The sequence below is a fragment of the Capsella rubella genome, unplaced genomic scaffold, assembly GCF_000375325.1.
Source record: "Capsella rubella cultivar Monte Gargano unplaced genomic scaffold, Caprub1_0 scaffold_1, whole genome shotgun sequence".
In the NCBI taxonomy this organism is placed as follows: Eukaryota; Viridiplantae; Streptophyta; class Magnoliopsida; order Brassicales; family Brassicaceae; genus Capsella; species Capsella rubella.
In genome coordinates, this window is record NW_006238923.1 from 5,863,023 (window position 1) to 5,880,826 (window position 17,804).

Here is a 17,804-nt window from a genome sequence, read left to right on the forward strand (position 1 = left end):
GCACTAAAAACAATGCATGTATATGTGGATTTATGCATTTGTAAATTATTATTTCTAACAAACTATATAGACTGAATCAATTTTCTGAAGTGATTTTTGTATATATTTTTTCTTTTCTATCATTTTGGTATGTTTTTAATTAATTTCTTAGTAAAAATTCATCCCATCCTTTTTTTTTAGTTACATGATTTAACACTTCTTTAAGATTTACTTACTAAAAAATCAGAATTATTTTTTTTTTCTTAAAATTATTGTTATATGAACAATAATGTTAATTTGGTTACTAATTATTACTTTCAGATAAGCCACAATATTTCTAATATCATATTATTTCATTAATGTTAATACTTGAGTGAAATTTGAAACTAACTTAAAATTTCATTGATTTTATCTTTATGTATACTTTGATAAGTTGAACTTAAATTAGCTGATTTCTATAATGACAAAAAAAAAAATTAGCTGATTTATATACTGCATGTATATCCAATTATTAATGTTAATACTTGAGTGAATTTTGAAACTAACTTAAACTTTCATTGATTTTATCTTTATGTATACTTTGATAAGTTGAACTAAAATTAGCTGATTATATACTGCATGTATATCCAATTAGTAAATGTACACTTATCAGTCTTTTATATATAGTAATTAGTAAATAACAATTAATTAGTCAATATGCATGTTTTACTTTTTACCAAAAATAAATACAAATATTGAATATACATACATGATGACTAAATTGAGTACCAGTTCAAGCATTATATATAGGATTATACTGTTATACGTACACATATATGCTCAAAAGAAAACAAAAGTAGTTTCCATAAATCAGGCTTTTAGCTATAATTCTACATCGTATTTTTTCCGTCTCTCAAGAAGAAGAAAACCGCCATGGAAGCCAAAGTTGAAACCTCGTGGAGCTCTATTATAGTTCCTTCTGTTCAAGAGATGGTGGATGAGAAGACGATCACGACCGTTCCTCCCAGGTATGTCCGGTATGATGAAGACAAAACTGAAGCCGTCGATGATTCTGGTCTCTCAAACAAGATCCCAATCATCGACATGGAGCGGTTGTGCTCTTTGACCGCCGTGGACTCTGAGGTTGAGAAACTCGACTTCGCATGCAAAGAGTGGGGATTTTTCCAGGCAAAATCTCAAACTTTACACTATATAATATTATTTTACGATATAATCGATGTTCATGCAAGTATGATCATATCTAATATAACTTCGTTTCGTTTGATGAATATATCCTTTCCTGCAAAACAAACCCCTGTTCTTTTTTTTTTATCACCATGCATGTTAAACCTAAAATGGAGCCTAACATAACACTTTCTGATTCAAATTTATCATTTTGGTCATCTGCAGCTTGTAAACCATGGAATAGATTCAAGTTTCTTGGACAAAATAAAGTCAGAGATTCAGGATTTCTTCAACCTTCCCTTGGAAGAAAAAAAAAAGTTTTGGCAGCAACCAAAGGTGATGGAAGGGTTTGGACAAGCTTTTGTGGTTTCAGAAGATCAGAAACTCGACTGGGCAGATATGTTCTTCCTTGTAACGCAACCTGCTCAATACCGCAAGCCTCACTTGTTCCCCAAGCTACCTCTTCCTTTTAGGTTCTGCATGCATCAAAATGTGTTAATCAACATTTATTCCCCAGTAACTCCAAAAGTTATCTCTGATTACATGTTTGGATTAATGTTTTTTCAGAGATACGCTAGAGATGTATTCCACTCAAGTGAAGGATATAGCTAAGATCTTAATAGGGAAAATGGCGGAAGCCCTGCAGATCAAAGCAGAGGAGATTGAAGAGTTATTTGGTGATGATATGACGCAGAGTATGAGGATGAATTACTATCCACCGTGTCCACAACCAAATCAGGTTACCGGTCTGACTCCGCATTCCGATGCTGTTGGACTCACCATACTTTTGCAGGTTAATGAAGTTGACGGTCTCCAAATCAAGAAAAATGGCAAGTGGGTTTTTGTCAAACCTCTACCAAATGCTTTCGTTGTCAATGTTGGAGACATTTTAGAGGTACGCCATATTATATGGAGAGAGCTTTTTTGATGAACTAACCCACTCTTTGTTTACTGATTTGAGTTTGAAGTCTATCATTCTCGACAAACCGTGACAGAGTTAGACCAAATCGCTTTAAATTTTGTTCCATGTTTGAAATTGTAAATATGAATGGGTGTTGTTGGTAATTAATGCAGATCATAACTAACGGGGCGTACCGAAGCATCGAGCATCGGGGAATGGTGAACTCGGAGAAAGAGAGGCTGTCCATTGCAACATTTCATAACACAGGAATGGAAAAAGAAATTGGTCCGGCAAGGTCCCTTGTGCAAAGGCAAGAGGCAGCAAAGTTTCGAAGCCTGAAAACTACAGACTACATGAGTGGCTTGTTCTCCCGTGAACTCAAAGGAAAATCTTATCTTGATGCTATGAGAATCTAAGGAACCAGATATCTTGTTAGCCAAGAAACTCTGTCTTCTAAAACTAGTTACTGTCGTGTGTACACCTACCATAGTACCCTGTTCTAATGTTTTCCCTTGTCTTTCTTTTTTGGTTTTATGTTGAGCAAGTTTCTTCCTTCAATCTTATGGGTTCATATCTGTTAAAAACAAACTCACCAGCTAGTGTTTAGTACTTAATTATGTGTTTGATATCATGAGAGTATGAGACATAAGCTTGTGCGTCATTATCCGCATTTAAACCTAACAAACAGTAATATAAGTTTACATCTTATCCAAGCTTCACTTTCGTCCACTCCACAGTCCACATGCAGTTTGTTTATTTTCTTTGTTATTCTCATCCGCGCTGCTGTTTTTTTTTTTCCCTATAATAGTAGATACTTACTGTTCATAATATCATAAATAAAGGTGTGAATATAAAATTGATTTGTATTAGACACTATCGTATTGTTATATCAAGATGTCTTTTCTTTTACGACCAACTTTTGGGTCATGTGTCTTTTTCTCCAGATTATCACGTGGTATATAGTATTTTTTATTCCCAAGTCCCCCTAGTGTTCAAACTAATCAATAATTTGCCGTATAAATAATCTACCTACCTACCTCTCAGATCAACCAAAAAAAAAGACTAATATCCCAACATTCGTAGTATCCAAATCAAGAAAGATGAGGAATGGGTTCTTGTGAAACCTCTCCCACATGCTTTCATTGTCAATACTGGAGATGTCTTAGCAGTAAACTTATATCAAGTTCGTATGGTAATATAACACTGTAAAAATAGTTTTAAGGTTTTTATTTGGTCTAATGTAGATCATAACGAATGGGACATACCGAAGCATAGAGCATCGACGAGTTGTGAATGCAGAGAAGGAGAGGCTCTCTATTGCGACCTTTCACAATCCGGGAATGTATAAAGAGGTTGGCCCTGCGAAAAGCCTCGTTGAAAGGCAAACAAAATTCAAAAGGCTGACAATGAAAGAGTACATGGATGGCTTGTTTTCTCGCACCCTCGATGGAAAAGCTTATCTGGATGCTTTGAGAATCTAAAGGAAGCAATGACTTGTGGCCCAATAAACCTTTTCATAGATCTATTCGATCGTCGTAATTAGTTTCTACAATAGACAATCGCTATAGTCTTTGCCTTCCGTATCTCTAATTGTTTCACATCTGTTAAAGACAAAAGTTCTCTAGTCAAGAATTCTTCTACGTATTGCTACGTACAATAAGACTAACTGATATCATATATTAGACACTTGTCTGTTTATTAGCATCGTTGAGATCTTGACATAAATTAATATATAGGTGTCTTATTACATTTTCTTATATATATATAGGAGAAGGTGGTGATCTGGATTGCCTAATTGCTTTCTAAGGTGAGTATATATAGGTTTCTCGGTAGAAAGTGGAAAGTCATTGAATGACGTGAGTTTTATTGATGTTTACATTAATTTAAACTTTTTCATTGGGTCAATATAATTTTCGTAATATAATCATTCATCGTCATAGTAAAAATTATAAAAGTCCACTATATATAGTTGTTGAGAAGATGAGAACATTCGTAATAGTTAACCTAGCTAGCTACATATATAGTCTTCATTTGGTACATAGACCTATCAAGTGCGACTAGTAACATATCTCGCTAATTAATTAGTAATTGTTAGAAGATTTGATGGATAAGTACGTAGTAGATTTGCGGAGACTTTAAATGATGATATCCGATCATTTGGTGAATCGATTTAAAAATACAACTCAAAATCTTACAAAATCCATAATCCAATATGTCTCTATCGACAAAGTTAAATATTTGTTGGGTCATATACTGTATTGTCTCATGCATATGTTTTAATTTATGTCGTTACTGAAACCAATTTATGAGATGGCGCCCTAACAAAACATGAATAAAAAAAAAAACATGTGATAGATAATTTGCCTAATTTAAACCAAGTCAGTCACGTAATTCATTTTTTCAACGTTAATTATTGGATTTGTGTCAACCTAATCAATCGTTTACATCTACTGTATAGTACACATACGCTTCTCAAACCATCTATAAAAAGGACAATGTCTTAACATGAGTAGCAATATATATCACACGATTCGTACAAGAAAAAAAAAAAAAAGCCTCCATGGAAGCAAAAGGAGCAGCGCAGTGGAGCTCTATTATAGTTCCTTCCGTTCAAGAGATGGTTAAGGAGAAGACGATCACGACCGTTCCTTCCAGGTATGTCCGGTCTGATGAAGACAAAACTGAAGTAGCTAATGACTCTGGTCTGAATATCGAGATCCCAATCATCGACATGAAGCGTTTATGTTGTCCGACCACCATGGACTCTGAGGTTGAGAAACTCGACTTTGCTTGCAAAGAGTGGGGATTCTTTCAGGTAATTAAGCTCTCCTACGTACACTCCAACTTGAACTCCCTCACTACTTAATCATTCTATAGGTGATTTTCTAAAAAAGTTAAGAATCCTATGATTTTGAATTCCGGGGTTATTTGATTAGTCATCAAATATTTAAATCCTCTTCTTATTGAAAAGCACGAACTTTATCATAGCAAGAAGCTATATCAAAAATTAAGTTGAAATTATTTGTAATTGAAAATGAGTGGGCGGAGGTGGATTATAATTAACAGCTCACATGTAAAAAATAACACCTCAATATAGTTCAGAAACTAGTATTCCCATTTCACAACCACACCACCACAATTTATTTCTCTCTTATCTTAATTAGTCATCTCCCTCAATTAATTTTACTCAACTTCATCTTCCTATACATCTAGAAGACCCCCCCCCCAGCAATAAGAATCTGAACCAAAACTTTCGAAAGGGAAAAAAAACCGAGCCATTGATTGACGACCGATCCTTTACTTATCACCACGGCCACAATTTTCATAGGTTTAAAAGTTCAACTTACAAAGGATATATGGATATGATTAACAGAAACAAACAATTAAAAAAAAGTGAGAAGAGCAGTAACGGCTCATGTTTCCAAACAAAAGTTGTTGTGACGTACGCTCCCCTCGAGTCGATGAAACTTATGACAAGCTCTATCTAGATCAGGTTGAAGAAACTATCAAAACATGCTATACTTGATAGAACTATTAATTTTCAACAGTTTTCATGTTCAAATATATAAGTTCCATTTTTTATTTTATACCACGAAAATTAAATTAAAATTAAAAAAATTTAACAGTGTTAATTGTGCATAAATTATTATAAAATATTTGAAACCCTTTATTTTTAGGAATATTTTTCTGAAATTAGGAACACATCCAAATAAACTCAAATTGTTAGATCAGTATGCCCCACTTACTTTTATTGTTTCTTGACGAGAGATTGTTCCAGAAGAATTGGTTATTATTATTATTATTATTATTATTATTATTATTATTATTATTATTATTATTATTATTATTATTATTATTTAACAACTCCCTATCCATTTTTTGGTTCGGAGAAATTATCCAGATAAAATCGTTTTTTACAAAGAAACCATGTTCTTTTTATCTTATTCTGCCAAACCCAAAATTATGGAGCACAGCCCTTTCCGTTTCAAACTTGATCATTTTGGTTATGTCCTTTATGCATGGTGTTATGTTCAGTTGGTAAACCATGGAATAGATCCGAGTTTCTTGGACCAAACTAAGTCGGGTATTCAAGATTTCTTCAACCTTCCCATGGAAGAAAAGAAGAAGTTCTGGCAGCAACCAAATGAGATGGAAGGTTTCGGACAAGCTTTTGTGGTTTCAGAAGATCAGAAACTCGACTGGGCAGACTTGTTCTACCATACAGTGCAGCCTGTTGAATTACGCAAACCTCACTTGTTCCCCAAGCTACCTCTCCCCTTTAGGTTTTGTTCTAACTCAGCGATTATTTATACTAACTCCAAAAATTATTCTGTACTGTATAAGCATTGGTTTTATGTTTCTCCAGAGACACATTGGAGAAGTATTCTGCTGAAGTGCAGAACGTAGCAAAGATCTTAATAGGGAAAATGGCGAGAGCCCTAGAGATCAAACCTGAGGAAATGGAAAAGTTGTTTAATGATGTTGACTCGATCCAATGCATGAGGATGAATTACTACCCGCCTTGTCCACAACCTGATCAGGTTATCGGTCTAACTCCGCATTCTGATTCGGTCGGACTCACCGTACTGATGCAGATCAATGAAGTTGAAGGTCTCCAAATCAAGAAAGATGGGAAATGGGTTCCTGTTAAACCTCAGCCAAATGCTTTCATTGTCAATATTGGAGACGTCTTAGAGGTAAACTTAGATTAAATGCATACGGTAATATGTCATTGTAAATGGTTCTGAATTCTGATGATGGGTTTTTTTTTGTTGGTTTAATGCAGATCATAACGAATGGGACATACCGAAGCATAGAGCATCGTGGAGTTGTGAATTCAGAGAAAGAGAGGCTCTCTATCGCAACATTTCACAATGTGGGGATGTATAAAGAATTTGGTCCTGCAAAAAGTCTCGTTGAAAGGCAAAAGGTTGCAAAATTCAAAAGACTGACCATGAAAGAATATAATGATGGCTTGTTCTCTCGTACGCTCGACGGAAAAGCTTATCTGGATGCTTTAAGAATCTAAAGAAAGCAATGCCTTGTGGCTCACTACTCTGTTTCTCCTCTGTTTTTCAAAAATTTCTCTATTATATATTTTCATTGTTTTTCTATTTGCTGCATTTCTGTTAAAGACCAAAATCTCCAGTGGAGAATTCTTCTACGTATTGTTACAATAAGACAATAAGCTTGAACGTTTTCGTTATTTAACGTTCCGTGTTGCTCAAATATTTATCTAAAAATAGTGATCACATGATTCACAGACACTCTGTTTATCTTAATGTTTGTGCAAGGGGGGAGCAGATACAATAATGATACGAGATTTTTGGGACGATACGAAACAATTTTCTTTATTAGCTTTTGCGGAAAATCCGAAGTTACAAAGAAAGAAGTCTCGCTGCGGCAGCTATAGACTATCTGCCGAGCTGAGAACCTAATACGAAACAGAAGTGCAAAATCACGAGAAAGAGAGTCGCGGCGGGAATCTCGGGTTAGGGCGAGTTCGGGCGCGGCACGATTCTCAGTCTGGTGGATAATAACCTCTGGACCGACCCCTGTTCCAAACAGTGGTTTAATGTATTTATAGTGGCACAGAAACCTAGAAGCTCTTTGTGTCTCCTTGGCGAATGACGATTTTACCCCTGCGAAAGTGCTGGGCCTGTTTTGGGTGAAAGGCTTCATTAATTGACACATCTTGTTTTATAGGCCTTCTAATTTGGAAGGGGCAATGCCCATATCCAACACTTAAGTAGAAGTCGACGGTTTATCGCAAAATCTAACTTTTTCTTTCTTTCTTTTTGAGAACTAAATATAGTAAGTTTTGTGTTGTTAGCGTGCGCTGTGAGAAATGACTAGCTCACATGATTCTTTAGATAAGTTAAGAAACCTTGACGTAAGACATACATTGCACTTAACGTATTACCAATCTCTTGCTCTATCTTGTGGTTGTGGATAACAACAAGAGCGTTTACACTTTACAGTATCGGATGTAGAATTTTCTTAAACTTGTAATTTCCCTAAAAAATGGATAAAACAGACAAATACTTTTAAAAAGTAGGGTTAAACGTTATTTTTAGTTGGTGGACAGAAAATACAGAGTTTCCAGTTTCCACAACTTCTAAAAAGATAAAAAAATGTTCGTTGATTTTTTTTCTTTTGTTTTCGATCAATACAGCTCCCACGTAACGCATGTGTGTGTGTTTTTTTTTTTTTTTTTTCCTTTTTTGGTTAAAGGTTAAATTTTTTTTTTCTTTTTCTCCATTTCTCTTTTTCTTTTCTTTTTCTTTGTTTAAAGGCATGTGGGTTTGCTTATATTTACAATACCATAGAAAGCCACATATATAATAAAGGACGTTTTCATATTTTGAGCTCTGCAATGGGTATGGGGAAAAATGTATATGAGTCATGCAGACTCATTAAGAGATTTATGATTCTACTTTCTTGTCTTTCATATTCATTTGTTCGGTCAGACTTTACAGAAACAACAAATATCGATTACGTATCAGCTTTGGGAGATCCCGGGATGAGAAACGACAACTTAAGGGTGGCTATAGAAGCTTGGAACCAATGCAACGAGGTCGGTGAAGAAGCTACAAACATGGGAAGCCCTCGAATGGCAGATTGCTTCGATCTCGATAACTCTAGCTTGCCTGGTAAAATCATAACCTTGTCTTTACTTGCGGGTTTTAGGCCTAAATTGTCAATTTCTGCGTTTGTGCTAACATGAGAAAAAACAAATTAGCTTCAACCTTTGAAAACATTTTTACAGTTTTGCATAAACTTATGGAGACGTTAAAAATTTTGAAACTGTTTTCTTGTGTTCTTGGGACATTTTTTAGTGAAGATAATCCGCAAAGTTGACGAAAAGGACAACAAACTCGGGGTAGGAAATGGAACTTACGGAGGAATGAGCGCTGGAGACAACGCAGATATTTACGCTGCACAGAAGGAGATATACTTAGGAAACAAATGTCAAGTGATGGACAAGCCAAACCCATGGCAGTTTTGGATGATAATGCTAAAGAGCGGTAATATGGATACCTTAGCCGCGATTTGTCCGGAAAACGGGAAAAAGGCAAAACCATTCCCTCCGACCGGGAGGTTTCCATGTTTCGGAAAAGGATGTATGAACATGCCATCGATGCATCATGAGCAGACAAGGTTTGTGGATGAACAAGGCCATATGAGTGGGAGTTTTTATGGGACTTGGGACTTGGACAGCGACCAAAAAGATCCTGTTGGTAACAATTCGTATTATAAAGTGAAATGGGAGAAGAAGATTGGGGGGAACGAGAGTTGGGCTTTTCATCATTTGTTAAAGACTTCGTCCAAGTATCCATGGTTGATGCTTTATCTACGAGCTGATGCTTCTCGAGGTTTTTCTGGTGGTTATCACTACGACACTAGAGGGATGATGAAGATGGTAAGTATCCAATCCTATTTTACTCTGTTTATGAAACGCAAAACGCAGAAACTAACCATTTTCAGCGACACGGAACTACTCTGTTTTCATAATATCTAGAGATTAAAATCGCCGGATTTCAAAGTTAGATTCAAGCTGGAGATTCTAAAAGGTGGTGGTTCAGGGAGCCAGTTCTACCTAATGGACATGGGAAGCTGCTGGAAAAACGACGGCAGAGACTGCGACGGTGACGTCACCACCGACGTCACGAGGTACAGCGAGATGATAATCAACCCGGAGTCGACCGCCGTTTGTAACCGCAACCGTTTAGGCGCTTGTCCGCCGTACCACGCGTTTCCGAACGGGACTAGAGTCCACAGGACTGACAGGGAGAAGTTCCCTTACGAAGCGTATCACTACTACTGCGTTCCGGGAAACGCGCGTTTAGCGGAAACGCCGTACGATGTTTGTGATCCGTACAGTAATCCACAACCGCAGGAGATTCTGCAGATCTTGCCTCATCCGGTGTGGGAACAGTTCGGGTATCCGACAAAGAAAGGACAAGGTTGGATTGGTGATCCAAGAACTTGGGAACTCGATGTCGGAAAACTTTCTCAATCACTCTACTTCTACCAGGATCCAGGGACGAAACCTGTGGAGAGACATTGGTCGTCAATAGATTTGGGAACAGAGATATATTTGAGCCCCAATCACATTGCTGAATGGACTGTAACTGATTTCAACATTGTTATACCAAATACTGCTATTTAAAACTGATGTAATATATCGCTTATAAATTGGCGATTGCTAATTGAAGACCAAACCATTTAGAAACACCAGAAAACAGACTGAAAGCTGAGGTAATTTGGGAACCGACTCGGTTGGTAATTTAAATCTAAAAACCAATTAAATCAAATTTAACCAAACAATTTGATATAATTTTTTAATAAATTTTTAAATATGAACTGAAAGATATTAAAAAGTAGACCTCCAAAAATATTATATTGATTTTTAAATTAAAACGAACTAGATAATATTATCCAAAGAATTTAAGAAGAAGTTGCTTAACTAAATTAAAAATAAACCCAAAAAATATGGAAAAAGAAGAAGCTCAAATCTAAATCAAATTAAAAAATGTTATTTTTTTTTTTTTTTATCAAAGTTTTCTTAATTAAATCGAACTAGATTATATCCAAATAATTAAAGAAGACGCTGATTCAGATTTGAGCTTCTTCTTTAATATTTACAGATTTGAGCTTCTTCTGTAGATAGATCGTTTTGATTAATTAAACCAAAAATAAAGCCAAAAAACTTTAGAGAAGAAAATCAAAACGAGTTACAGATTGTGTAACTGCAGATATAATCCAACGAAAATGAAAAAAAAAGTTAAAAAATAAATTGTAGTCAAGGCCAGTCAATAAATCTTAAGAATCTAAATATATTTTGATTGGCTCGTGCTTAGTTAAGAACTGTGGTCGCCACGCAGTAGATTATTTTTGCTGATCTCCCCTATAGACTGAAAGCACCACCGGAAGACGACGGTACCAACCGTTAATTAACAGCCGTCAAAAGTCCTGACGAAAAATTCCTCAGAGTTTCTTTTCAGTTTCCTTTAAAGCTCTCGATTGAGTTTGTTTAGGTAACGAGAAAAAAGCATAAGAAAGTAAAAGTTTTTCATTTTTTCCTCCTTCTTCTTCTGTGTGTGTTTTCATTTCCTCCTGGGTTTTAAGGGTTTCGCCTGCAAAGTCGAAATCTTTTCTCTTTTTGCGAGGGGTTATAATGGCGGGTGATTGTGCAATTGACACCAAGAAATACTCTCTCTTGGAGGATTTCAATGTCGATGTTGAAGTCCAAAGCCATGATTTTGAGTCTTTCTCTCTTTGTTTCTGGGTTTATCTCTTAGATTCCACCACATACCCTTCTACAATCATCAGACAGGTCAGTTCTCGATCAGCTTTTTTTTGCTCTCTTGTTTCTCAGAAATGTTCCTATGTTGGGTTTGTGTTATAATCCATTTCACATCTTACTTGTTGGAATTGGGGGAAAAGGTTTCAACTTTGAGTTGCTTCTTTGAAATTTTGACTTCCCATTATTTGGCTATTGTTGTTTTATATACCGATGTTGATCGTTGTGATTTTTTCATAGTTTGCTGATTAAGGGTTCCCTGATACAACAGCTTCTGATTAATGTGGTTTTCTTCTCAGGTTCACTCAGACATGAGTGTTAGTGCACCTTTCCTTGTTCTAGATGAAAACAAGAAGATGATGCTTTTGCCACTGACTCTCCTTCATAAGGAAGCTCCTGATCCTGTAAACATTTCGTCTTGGACTGAAGTTCCTAATGTTTCTACAACAGCTGAGTTTCCACTTCAGAAATGGGTTCATGTGGGCTGTGAGGTAATTCTGATATGATCTCGGAATACTCTTCTTAACTCAAACAATATCTCTTTTGTTGGGATTTACTGATTTCTCTAGTTTCCTAGGTTTCTAGAAACTACATGCGCCTTCATATATGTGGAGAGTTTGTAGGAGAGCAAGTCTTGACTTCCTTGATGACCAATGGCACAAATTTAGATTGGGCACGAAAGATATCCTTATTTAGTGTTGGAGGAGATGGTTATAGTGTTCAGGGTTTCATCCACTGTGCAGAAGTCTTGCCTTCTAATGTCCCTGCAAATTATCACTACACAAAGGTAGTAGTTTCTTGTCCTTGCCGTCTCTTCCTTTTCAACAAATGACTTTTGTCCTGTGTTTCTTTATTTCTGTTCATTTCTTTGCCAGGACCCACCGTTATGGTTATCTGTTGATAAGCCATCTACATCAGAGATTGAATCAGATGAAGATGGTGTTTGGACTATTGTTGGCGGAACATTTTGTTCCTTGGATGTTGTCCTAGCCAATGCTATTGGACAGCCTGTCCACAAGGATGTGAAGGTTCATTCTCTCTCTAAATTTTGGCTCTTGTAGTCTTGTTAAGCTCGGGAAGTATTTTGATAGCGAATTGTCCGTGTGATGTTTCAGGTTGTGGCTTCTCTACTGTATGCTGATAGTGGGACGCCTGTTGAAAAGAGGACTGATTCTGAGGCTCCTCTTTTGGTACGCTATGAAGGAGTTGAATTCACAGCTGAAGATAAGCCGTGCAACTTATTGAACGGATGTGCTTCTTTCAAGCTCAAAATATCTCAGGTGGTAATTATAATTTCTAGGCGATTGGAACGGAATTTAATATTCTCTTTAGAATTCTGTGTTTCTGCTGAAAGTCATTGAAGGATTCTTGTTTTGATTTTGTTTTGTAGCTATCTCCCATGAGCGATAAGAGGTTGTTCTGCATCAAATTCGAAATACCAGAAGTGAAGGCTTATTATCCTTTCCTCGAAACTGTTACCAACCAAATCCGTTGCATTTCGAGGAACCGTGATTCGATTACCCCTAAAAGGTCGAACCACATTAATTATTTATTAGATAGAGGAGAAAAAGAACGTGCTTCAAGTAATGGAATATCAGATATTCGACGTAGCTCCTCTATGAAACGGATCAGATTAGGTGAAGAAAAGGTTTCTCAGAGTGAGGTACATAATCCAATTTCTCTGAGTTAAGTTTTGTTTTGCTTCATACCCATAACCCACTTACAGTTATTCTTGCATTGTTGTTTCTCTCGAGTTAGTTTGGGAATGGAAATGGTACCAGTATTCAATGGAAACCTCAGAACCACGTAGAAGAAGATAACTCTTCAACTGATTCCGAAAACACCGAAATAAAACAATCGACTGGTTTCAGGAGATATACAATCCCAGACTCGATGATTTTCAGATACTGCCTTGCTAACTTAATAGAGAGATCTCTTCTTCTGAAGGAAATCACAAACAATTCATCAGATGAAGAAGTCTCGCAATTTGCAGATCAAGTTTCTCTATATTCTGGATGCTCCCACCACGGGTAAAGAAATTAATAAAACTCACACCTGCCTTATATGTATGTAGATTACGAGGGTAAATAGATCGCTAATTTTCCAAAATTTTCAGCTATCAAATCAGAATGGCAAGAAAACTGATAGCAGAAGGAACAAATGCATGGATTCTGATCTCTCGGAACTATCAACATGTTCATTGGGATAATGTGGTAATTGAGATTGAAGAACATTTCATGAGAATAGCTAAATGCAGCAGTAGATCTCTCACTCACCAGGTCTTGCTCTTTCTCTTCACATGTTGCTTGAACTATCACCAAGATGAAAGCCTTGATCTGGTCTTTGTGATTCTGACATGAAATTGTGATCAGGATTTTGAGCTTCTAAGGAGAATATGTGGATGCTATGAGTACATAACTCAAGAGAATTTTGAGAAAATGTGGTGTTGGTTGTTCCCTGTTGCTTCGGCTATATCCAGGGGATTGATCAATGGAATGTGGCGCTCTGTTTCGCCTAAATGGATAGAAGGGTTTGTGACTAAAGAAGAGGCAGAGCGTTCACTTCAGAATCAAGAACCAGGCACTTTCATTCTCAGGTTCCCTGCTTCAAGAAGCTGGCCACATCCTGATGCGGGTTCCTTAGTTGTGACTTATGTCGGTCATGATTTACTTATACATCATAAATTACTCGCAATTGATCACATCTGCGAGTAAGTAAATCTCTCTCTATCTCTCTATGTCTCTCTCTCTCCCGCTCTCTGTCTTGTAACATGTGGTTGTTAGTTCTAGTGAAAGGTATACAGATGCAAAACCGTTGCAAGATATGCTTTTAGCGGAACCTGAGCTATCTCGGCTTGGAAGGTGAGAAAGAGAGAAGAGAAAGATTATAGTTATTATTGTTGAAGCAAAGAGAAATCACATTGGTTTTCATATGGGTTGTTACATTTTTCAGGATCGTAAGAGGCAGTTGAATATCAAACACACTCAACAAGATAGACAGACAAGCATCGGATATATTATTGAGGGTTATACCTTTGCTAGCAATATGTAGAATAATAGGTTATTTTGCTAAATCCTGTTACTGAATACTGATACTAACTTATGTAAAGCTCAGTGATTTAAATTAGTTGAAAACCAAAGATTATTTCTTTTTTTATATGTGCTATTGATTCAGTTTACGACAAGGAAAAAAAAACACAACAAATGGAGTTAGGAGATGACGCCAAGAATAAAAGAAAGGAGTTACGATATTTGCTTCTTCGGCTTAATTTTGTTTTTTGTAATATTTTGTGTGGTTCGTTTATGCACCAAACACTATTACTAGTTACTAGTATAAGTACAGATTGATTATGATTTCGCGTAATTTGATGATTTGTTTTTTCAAAAAGTAGTCCCTAAAACCTAATTATTGTCGGTAAGAAATTGATTAAAAATGGTGAGATCTAGAAATAATGATATTATAATTTGTCTTGAAATCAGAAATAAAAAAAATTGGATATTCTCTAATCTCGAAATATTTGATTCGAGTTGGATGACCGACCAATAGCTGATAAACACGTGGTGACATCTCAGCTTCTGGTTTGATAAAGAAGAAGAGAACTCTTTGTTTTCCCTCTCTATCTCTAATTCTATAATCTCTATTTGCATTGAATTAAAATAAAAAAACGGACAGAACAGAAACGCACAAATCTGAAGTCTCTCTCTCTCTCACTCTCTCTCTCGCGTCCTCCAAAGGTCGAGTTTTTAAGAGAGACAGACTTCTTATGTAGTTTTGTCTCGTCCACCCAAAGAAAATCAACAAAAAAATACATAAGAAAACTCGTTTCGCTTGTAATTTCTTTCTTGTATTTTTTTTCATTTCTCTTTTTTTCCCCCAGAATTTTCCATACACACATCCAATCTCTCTTGTCAGCCAAAAAAGAAAAAAAAAACGTAACTTTGTACTCTCAGTTTCCGACCATAGTGTTTTTGGGATTGCCTAAAAGTTATAGTGGATTTTGTCAGAGAAATGATGATGATGTCATGTCGGAATATAGACTTGGGTACGAGTGTTCTTGATCTGATGCCATGTGGGTGTTCTTGTACTACCTCTTCTCCAACCAGTCGTCAACTCTTGTTTAGGAACTGTTCGAAGAATGTTTGTCGGATTGGTGGCAGAAGCTATGGTGGAAATTTGATGTTACTCCGGCGAGATTTGGGGACTTGCAGAGCTGTTCCTGCTAAACCAAAGGAGAATTATCTGGTCAATGGTAACGCTCTTTTCTTCTTAATTTGTTTTTTTTTTTCAGATTTTTTTCCTTAAAACTGTCTTATTTTGGTAGTGATGATAATCATTAAATTGATTGAGATTCTTTGATTTTGAGAGGTTTGGTTAGTTAAGTAATTGAATGATTGGTCTTCACTTTTTTTTTCTGGTGCATTCTATGTCAATTATTAGCCATTGGTCTTAGACAGAGAGAGTCTCATGCATTAAAGTTTTGAGCTTCTGTTTTTTGTTTCTCTTCTAAACTTTGCTATGGAAGTAGAAATATTTAGCTTTGGTTGAAGCAAACCTTATAAGCTGAAATACTCAAAACAAGACAATTTTTAAAGAAGTCAAAAGCTAACTCTTTTAAGAGTTTTCGTCAGGTTTTGAATATTTTTGACACTGGAGTTTTAATGCTTAATGAGAATTATGATGGTTGTGTAGGCATTGGTCAAGATAAAACAGTGGTGCTCAATCTGAAACCAGAATCACAAAAGCCTATATCTTTGGAAAATCTGTTTGAGGTAGTTGCTGATGATTTGCAGAGGTTGAACGACAATCTCTTATCGGTTAGTACCTTGGCAACATTTCTTTTATGGGTCTCTTGAAAGAGAGTTATGCTTCTAATGTAAACTCTCTTCTTTTGTAGATTGTTGGTGCAGAAAATCCGGTTTTAATATCTGCAGCTGAGCAAATCTTCAGTGCTGGTGGCAAGAGGATGAGACCAGGTTTGGTATTCCTTGTATCACGAGCCACCGCGGAACTAGCTGGCTTAAAGTAATCTATATTACTGCCATTACTATTACTACATCTTTGACCTCTAAATTGCGTATAAGTCTCTAGCACTAAAATTGATGGTTTCTAGCTGATCTTGCTGCAGGGAACTTACAGTCGAACATCGGCGTTTAGGTGAGATCATTGAGATGATTCACACCGCAAGTTTGATACACGATGATGTGTTAGATGAAAGTGATATGCGAAGAGGTTGATAGACAATTTATATTCTTTTGCTCATTATGTACATTTCTCTGCAAAGTTTTTTAAGTTTTCAGTGTGTGTTTGTTAGGAAAAGAAACTGTTCACGAGCTTTTTGGAACAAGAGTAGCTGTATTAGCTGGAGATTTCATGTTTGCTCAAGCATCATGGTACTTGGCGAATCTTGAAAATCTAGAAGTCATTAAGCTCATAAGTCAGGTAAATTCATTTTTGAGATTAGAAAAAACTATAATACTATACAAAGATTTTGGTCTGAATCTTGATTTATGCTTTTCAGGTTATCAAAGATTTCGCTAGCGGTGAGATAAAGCAAGCATCCAGTTTATTTGATTGTGACGTTGAGCTCGATGACTACTTGCTAAAGAGTTACTACAAGACAGCTTCATTAGTAGCTGCAAGCACAAAAGGAGCTGCGATCTTTAGTAAAGTCGAAAGCGAGGTTGCAGAGCAAATGTATCAATTTGGGAAGAATCTTGGTTTATCTTTCCAAGTAGTTGATGACATTTTGGACTTCACTCAGTCCACAGAGCAGCTAGGGAAGCCTGCAGCAAATGACTTAGCCAAAGGTAACATAACCGCGCCAGTGATCTTTGCGCTAGAGAATGAGCCAAGGCTAAGAGAGATCATCGAGTCTGAGTTCTGTGAGCCAGGATCACTTGAGGAAGCGATTGAAATAGTTAGAAATCGCGGTGGGATCAAGAAGGCTCAAGAATTGGCTAAGGAGAAAGCTGAACTTGCGTTAAAGAATCTGAATTGTCTTCCTAGGAGTGGTTTCAGATCGGCACTTGAGGATATGGTGATATTTAATCTTGAAAGGATTGATTAGTTTCAAAAGGCCTTTTACACAGGAAATTGTAACACTTTATTTGTTCAAACTTCAAAACACATAATTTTTTTTACTGTATGTCGTAAAGTAATAATAACATTATTCATGCTTATTTTAGATAATCATGCTTCTTTGATTCTCTTTATATCTCTTTGATTATTTGCCTCTTATGTAAGACTAAAAATTAGCTCAAAACATGTTAGTTAATTATTTTGTCGACTTTTCAACAAATATATGATAAACTAATCTAATTATATTTTTCACGTGACATTTTCTTTTCACATGGAACTTATGACAAGATTTTTCTTTTTAGTTAGGAAGTAAAACGAAAGCCTATATTATTAAATAGGTTTTGCCTTTTGCTGCTACATTATGCAGAAACGAAC

At 36.1% G+C, this 17,804-nt stretch overlaps 5 protein-coding genes across 9 annotated transcripts; all 5 read left to right on the forward strand.

Moving 5' to 3' along the window:
* Window positions 1-846: 846 nt before the first annotated feature.
* On the forward strand, window positions 847-2,675 carry LOC17897570 (protein SRG1). The gene is made up of 4 exons (XM_006305765.2): window positions 847-1,146; window positions 1,369-1,616; window positions 1,711-2,038; window positions 2,218-2,675. The coding sequence occupies exons 1-4, from the start codon at window positions 892-894 to the stop codon at window positions 2,458-2,460; spliced, it is 1,074 nt and encodes a 357-aa protein (XP_006305827.1). The 5' UTR covers window positions 847-891; the 3' UTR covers window positions 2,461-2,675.
* A 1,904-nt stretch (window positions 2,676-4,579) lies between these two features.
* On the forward strand, window positions 4,580-7,255 carry LOC17899555 (protein SRG1). Its single transcript, XM_006305367.2, has 4 exons — window positions 4,580-4,859; window positions 6,080-6,327; window positions 6,411-6,741; window positions 6,831-7,255. The coding sequence occupies exons 1-4, from the start codon at window positions 4,605-4,607 to the stop codon at window positions 7,071-7,073; spliced, it is 1,077 nt and encodes a 358-aa protein (XP_006305429.2). The 5' UTR covers window positions 4,580-4,604; the 3' UTR covers window positions 7,074-7,255.
* Window positions 7,256-8,382: 1,127 nt separating this feature from the next.
* Window positions 8,383-10,280, forward strand: LOC17900794. Its single transcript, XM_006307242.2, has 3 exons — window positions 8,383-8,697; window positions 8,884-9,467; window positions 9,567-10,280. Exons 1-3 carry the CDS (start codon window positions 8,421-8,423, stop codon window positions 10,215-10,217), a joined length of 1,512 nt encoding a protein of 503 aa, XP_006307304.1. The 5' UTR covers window positions 8,383-8,420; the 3' UTR covers window positions 10,218-10,280.
* Window positions 10,281-10,965: 685 nt separating this feature from the next.
* LOC17898936 (SH2 domain-containing protein A) lies at window positions 10,966-14,714 on the forward strand. 5 transcript variants are annotated; one of them, XR_002832421.1, is made up of 12 exons: window positions 10,967-11,384; window positions 11,651-11,842; window positions 11,929-12,138; window positions 12,227-12,379; window positions 12,467-12,634; window positions 12,742-13,014; window positions 13,110-13,381; window positions 13,468-13,630; window positions 13,724-14,061; window positions 14,135-14,212; window positions 14,304-14,410; window positions 14,526-14,714. XR_002832421.1 is itself a non-coding variant. In XM_023776965.1 (12 exons), exons 2-12 carry the CDS (start codon window positions 11,226-11,228, stop codon window positions 14,320-14,322), a joined length of 2,025 nt encoding a protein of 674 aa, XP_023632733.1. In that variant the 5' UTR covers window positions 10,967-11,085; window positions 11,177-11,225; the 3' UTR covers window positions 14,323-14,701. The 5 variants fall into 5 exon arrangements, 4 of the variants coding, with proteins under 4 accessions (XP_023632734.1, XP_023632733.1, XP_023632732.1 ...); XM_023776965.1 differs by having other exon boundaries at window positions 10,967-11,085; window positions 11,177-11,384; window positions 14,304-14,701; XM_023776966.1 differs by having other exon boundaries at window positions 10,966-11,384; window positions 14,141-14,212; window positions 14,304-14,701.
* Window positions 14,715-15,009: 295 nt separating this feature from the next.
* LOC17896965 (solanesyl diphosphate synthase 2, chloroplastic) lies at window positions 15,010-17,540 on the forward strand. Its single transcript, XM_006307543.2, has 6 exons — window positions 15,010-15,600; window positions 16,041-16,165; window positions 16,246-16,373; window positions 16,477-16,580; window positions 16,663-16,790; window positions 16,870-17,540. The coding sequence occupies exons 1-6, from the start codon at window positions 15,360-15,362 to the stop codon at window positions 17,416-17,418; spliced, it is 1,275 nt and encodes a 424-aa protein (XP_006307605.1). The 5' UTR covers window positions 15,010-15,359; the 3' UTR covers window positions 17,419-17,540.
* Window positions 17,541-17,804: the final 264 nt, after the last annotated feature.

Excerpts from the sequence above, each read along its gene's own strand:
- LOC17897570 (XM_006305765.2), top strand. The coding sequence starts at position 892 with ATGGAAGCCAAAGTTGAAACCTCGTGGAGCTCTATTATAGTTCCTTCT. Across the intron at positions 1,147-1,368 it reads AAGAGTGGGGATTTTTCCAG|CTTGTAAACCATGGAATAGA; the intron begins GCAAAATCTCAA and ends GGTCATCTGCAG. Across the intron at positions 1,617-1,710 it reads AAGCTACCTCTTCCTTTTAG|AGATACGCTAGAGATGTATT; the intron begins GTTCTGCATGCA and ends ATGTTTTTTCAG.
- LOC17899555 (XM_006305367.2), top strand. The coding sequence starts at position 4,605 with ATGGAAGCAAAAGGAGCAGCGCAGTGGAGCTCTATTATAGTTCCTTCC. Across the intron at positions 4,860-6,079 it reads AAGAGTGGGGATTCTTTCAG|TTGGTAAACCATGGAATAGA; the intron begins GTAATTAAGCTC and ends TGTTATGTTCAG. Across the intron at positions 6,742-6,830 it reads ATATTGGAGACGTCTTAGAG|ATCATAACGAATGGGACATA; the intron begins GTAAACTTAGAT and ends GGTTTAATGCAG.
- LOC17900794 (XM_006307242.2), top strand. The coding sequence starts at position 8,421 with ATGGGTATGGGGAAAAATGTATATGAGTCATGCAGACTCATTAAGAGA. Across the intron at positions 8,698-8,883 it reads CGATAACTCTAGCTTGCCTG|TGAAGATAATCCGCAAAGTT; the intron begins GTAAAATCATAA and ends GACATTTTTTAG. Across the intron at positions 9,468-9,566 it reads CTAGAGGGATGATGAAGATG|AGATTAAAATCGCCGGATTT; the intron begins GTAAGTATCCAA and ends CATAATATCTAG.
- LOC17898936 (XM_023776964.1), top strand. The coding sequence starts at position 11,226 with ATGGCGGGTGATTGTGCAATTGACACCAAGAAATACTCTCTCTTGGAG. Across the intron at positions 11,385-11,650 it reads CTTCTACAATCATCAGACAG|GTTCACTCAGACATGAGTGT; the intron begins GTCAGTTCTCGA and ends TTTTCTTCTCAG. Across the intron at positions 14,062-14,134 it reads GCAATTGATCACATCTGCGA|TTCTAGTGAAAGGTATACAG; the intron begins GTAAGTAAATCT and ends TGTGGTTGTTAG.
- LOC17896965 (XM_006307543.2), top strand. The coding sequence starts at position 15,360 with ATGATGATGATGTCATGTCGGAATATAGACTTGGGTACGAGTGTTCTT. Across the intron at positions 16,166-16,245 it reads TGAACGACAATCTCTTATCG|ATTGTTGGTGCAGAAAATCC; the intron begins GTTAGTACCTTG and ends CTTCTTTTGTAG. Across the intron at positions 16,374-16,476 it reads GCGGAACTAGCTGGCTTAAA|GGAACTTACAGTCGAACATC; the intron begins GTAATCTATATT and ends ATCTTGCTGCAG.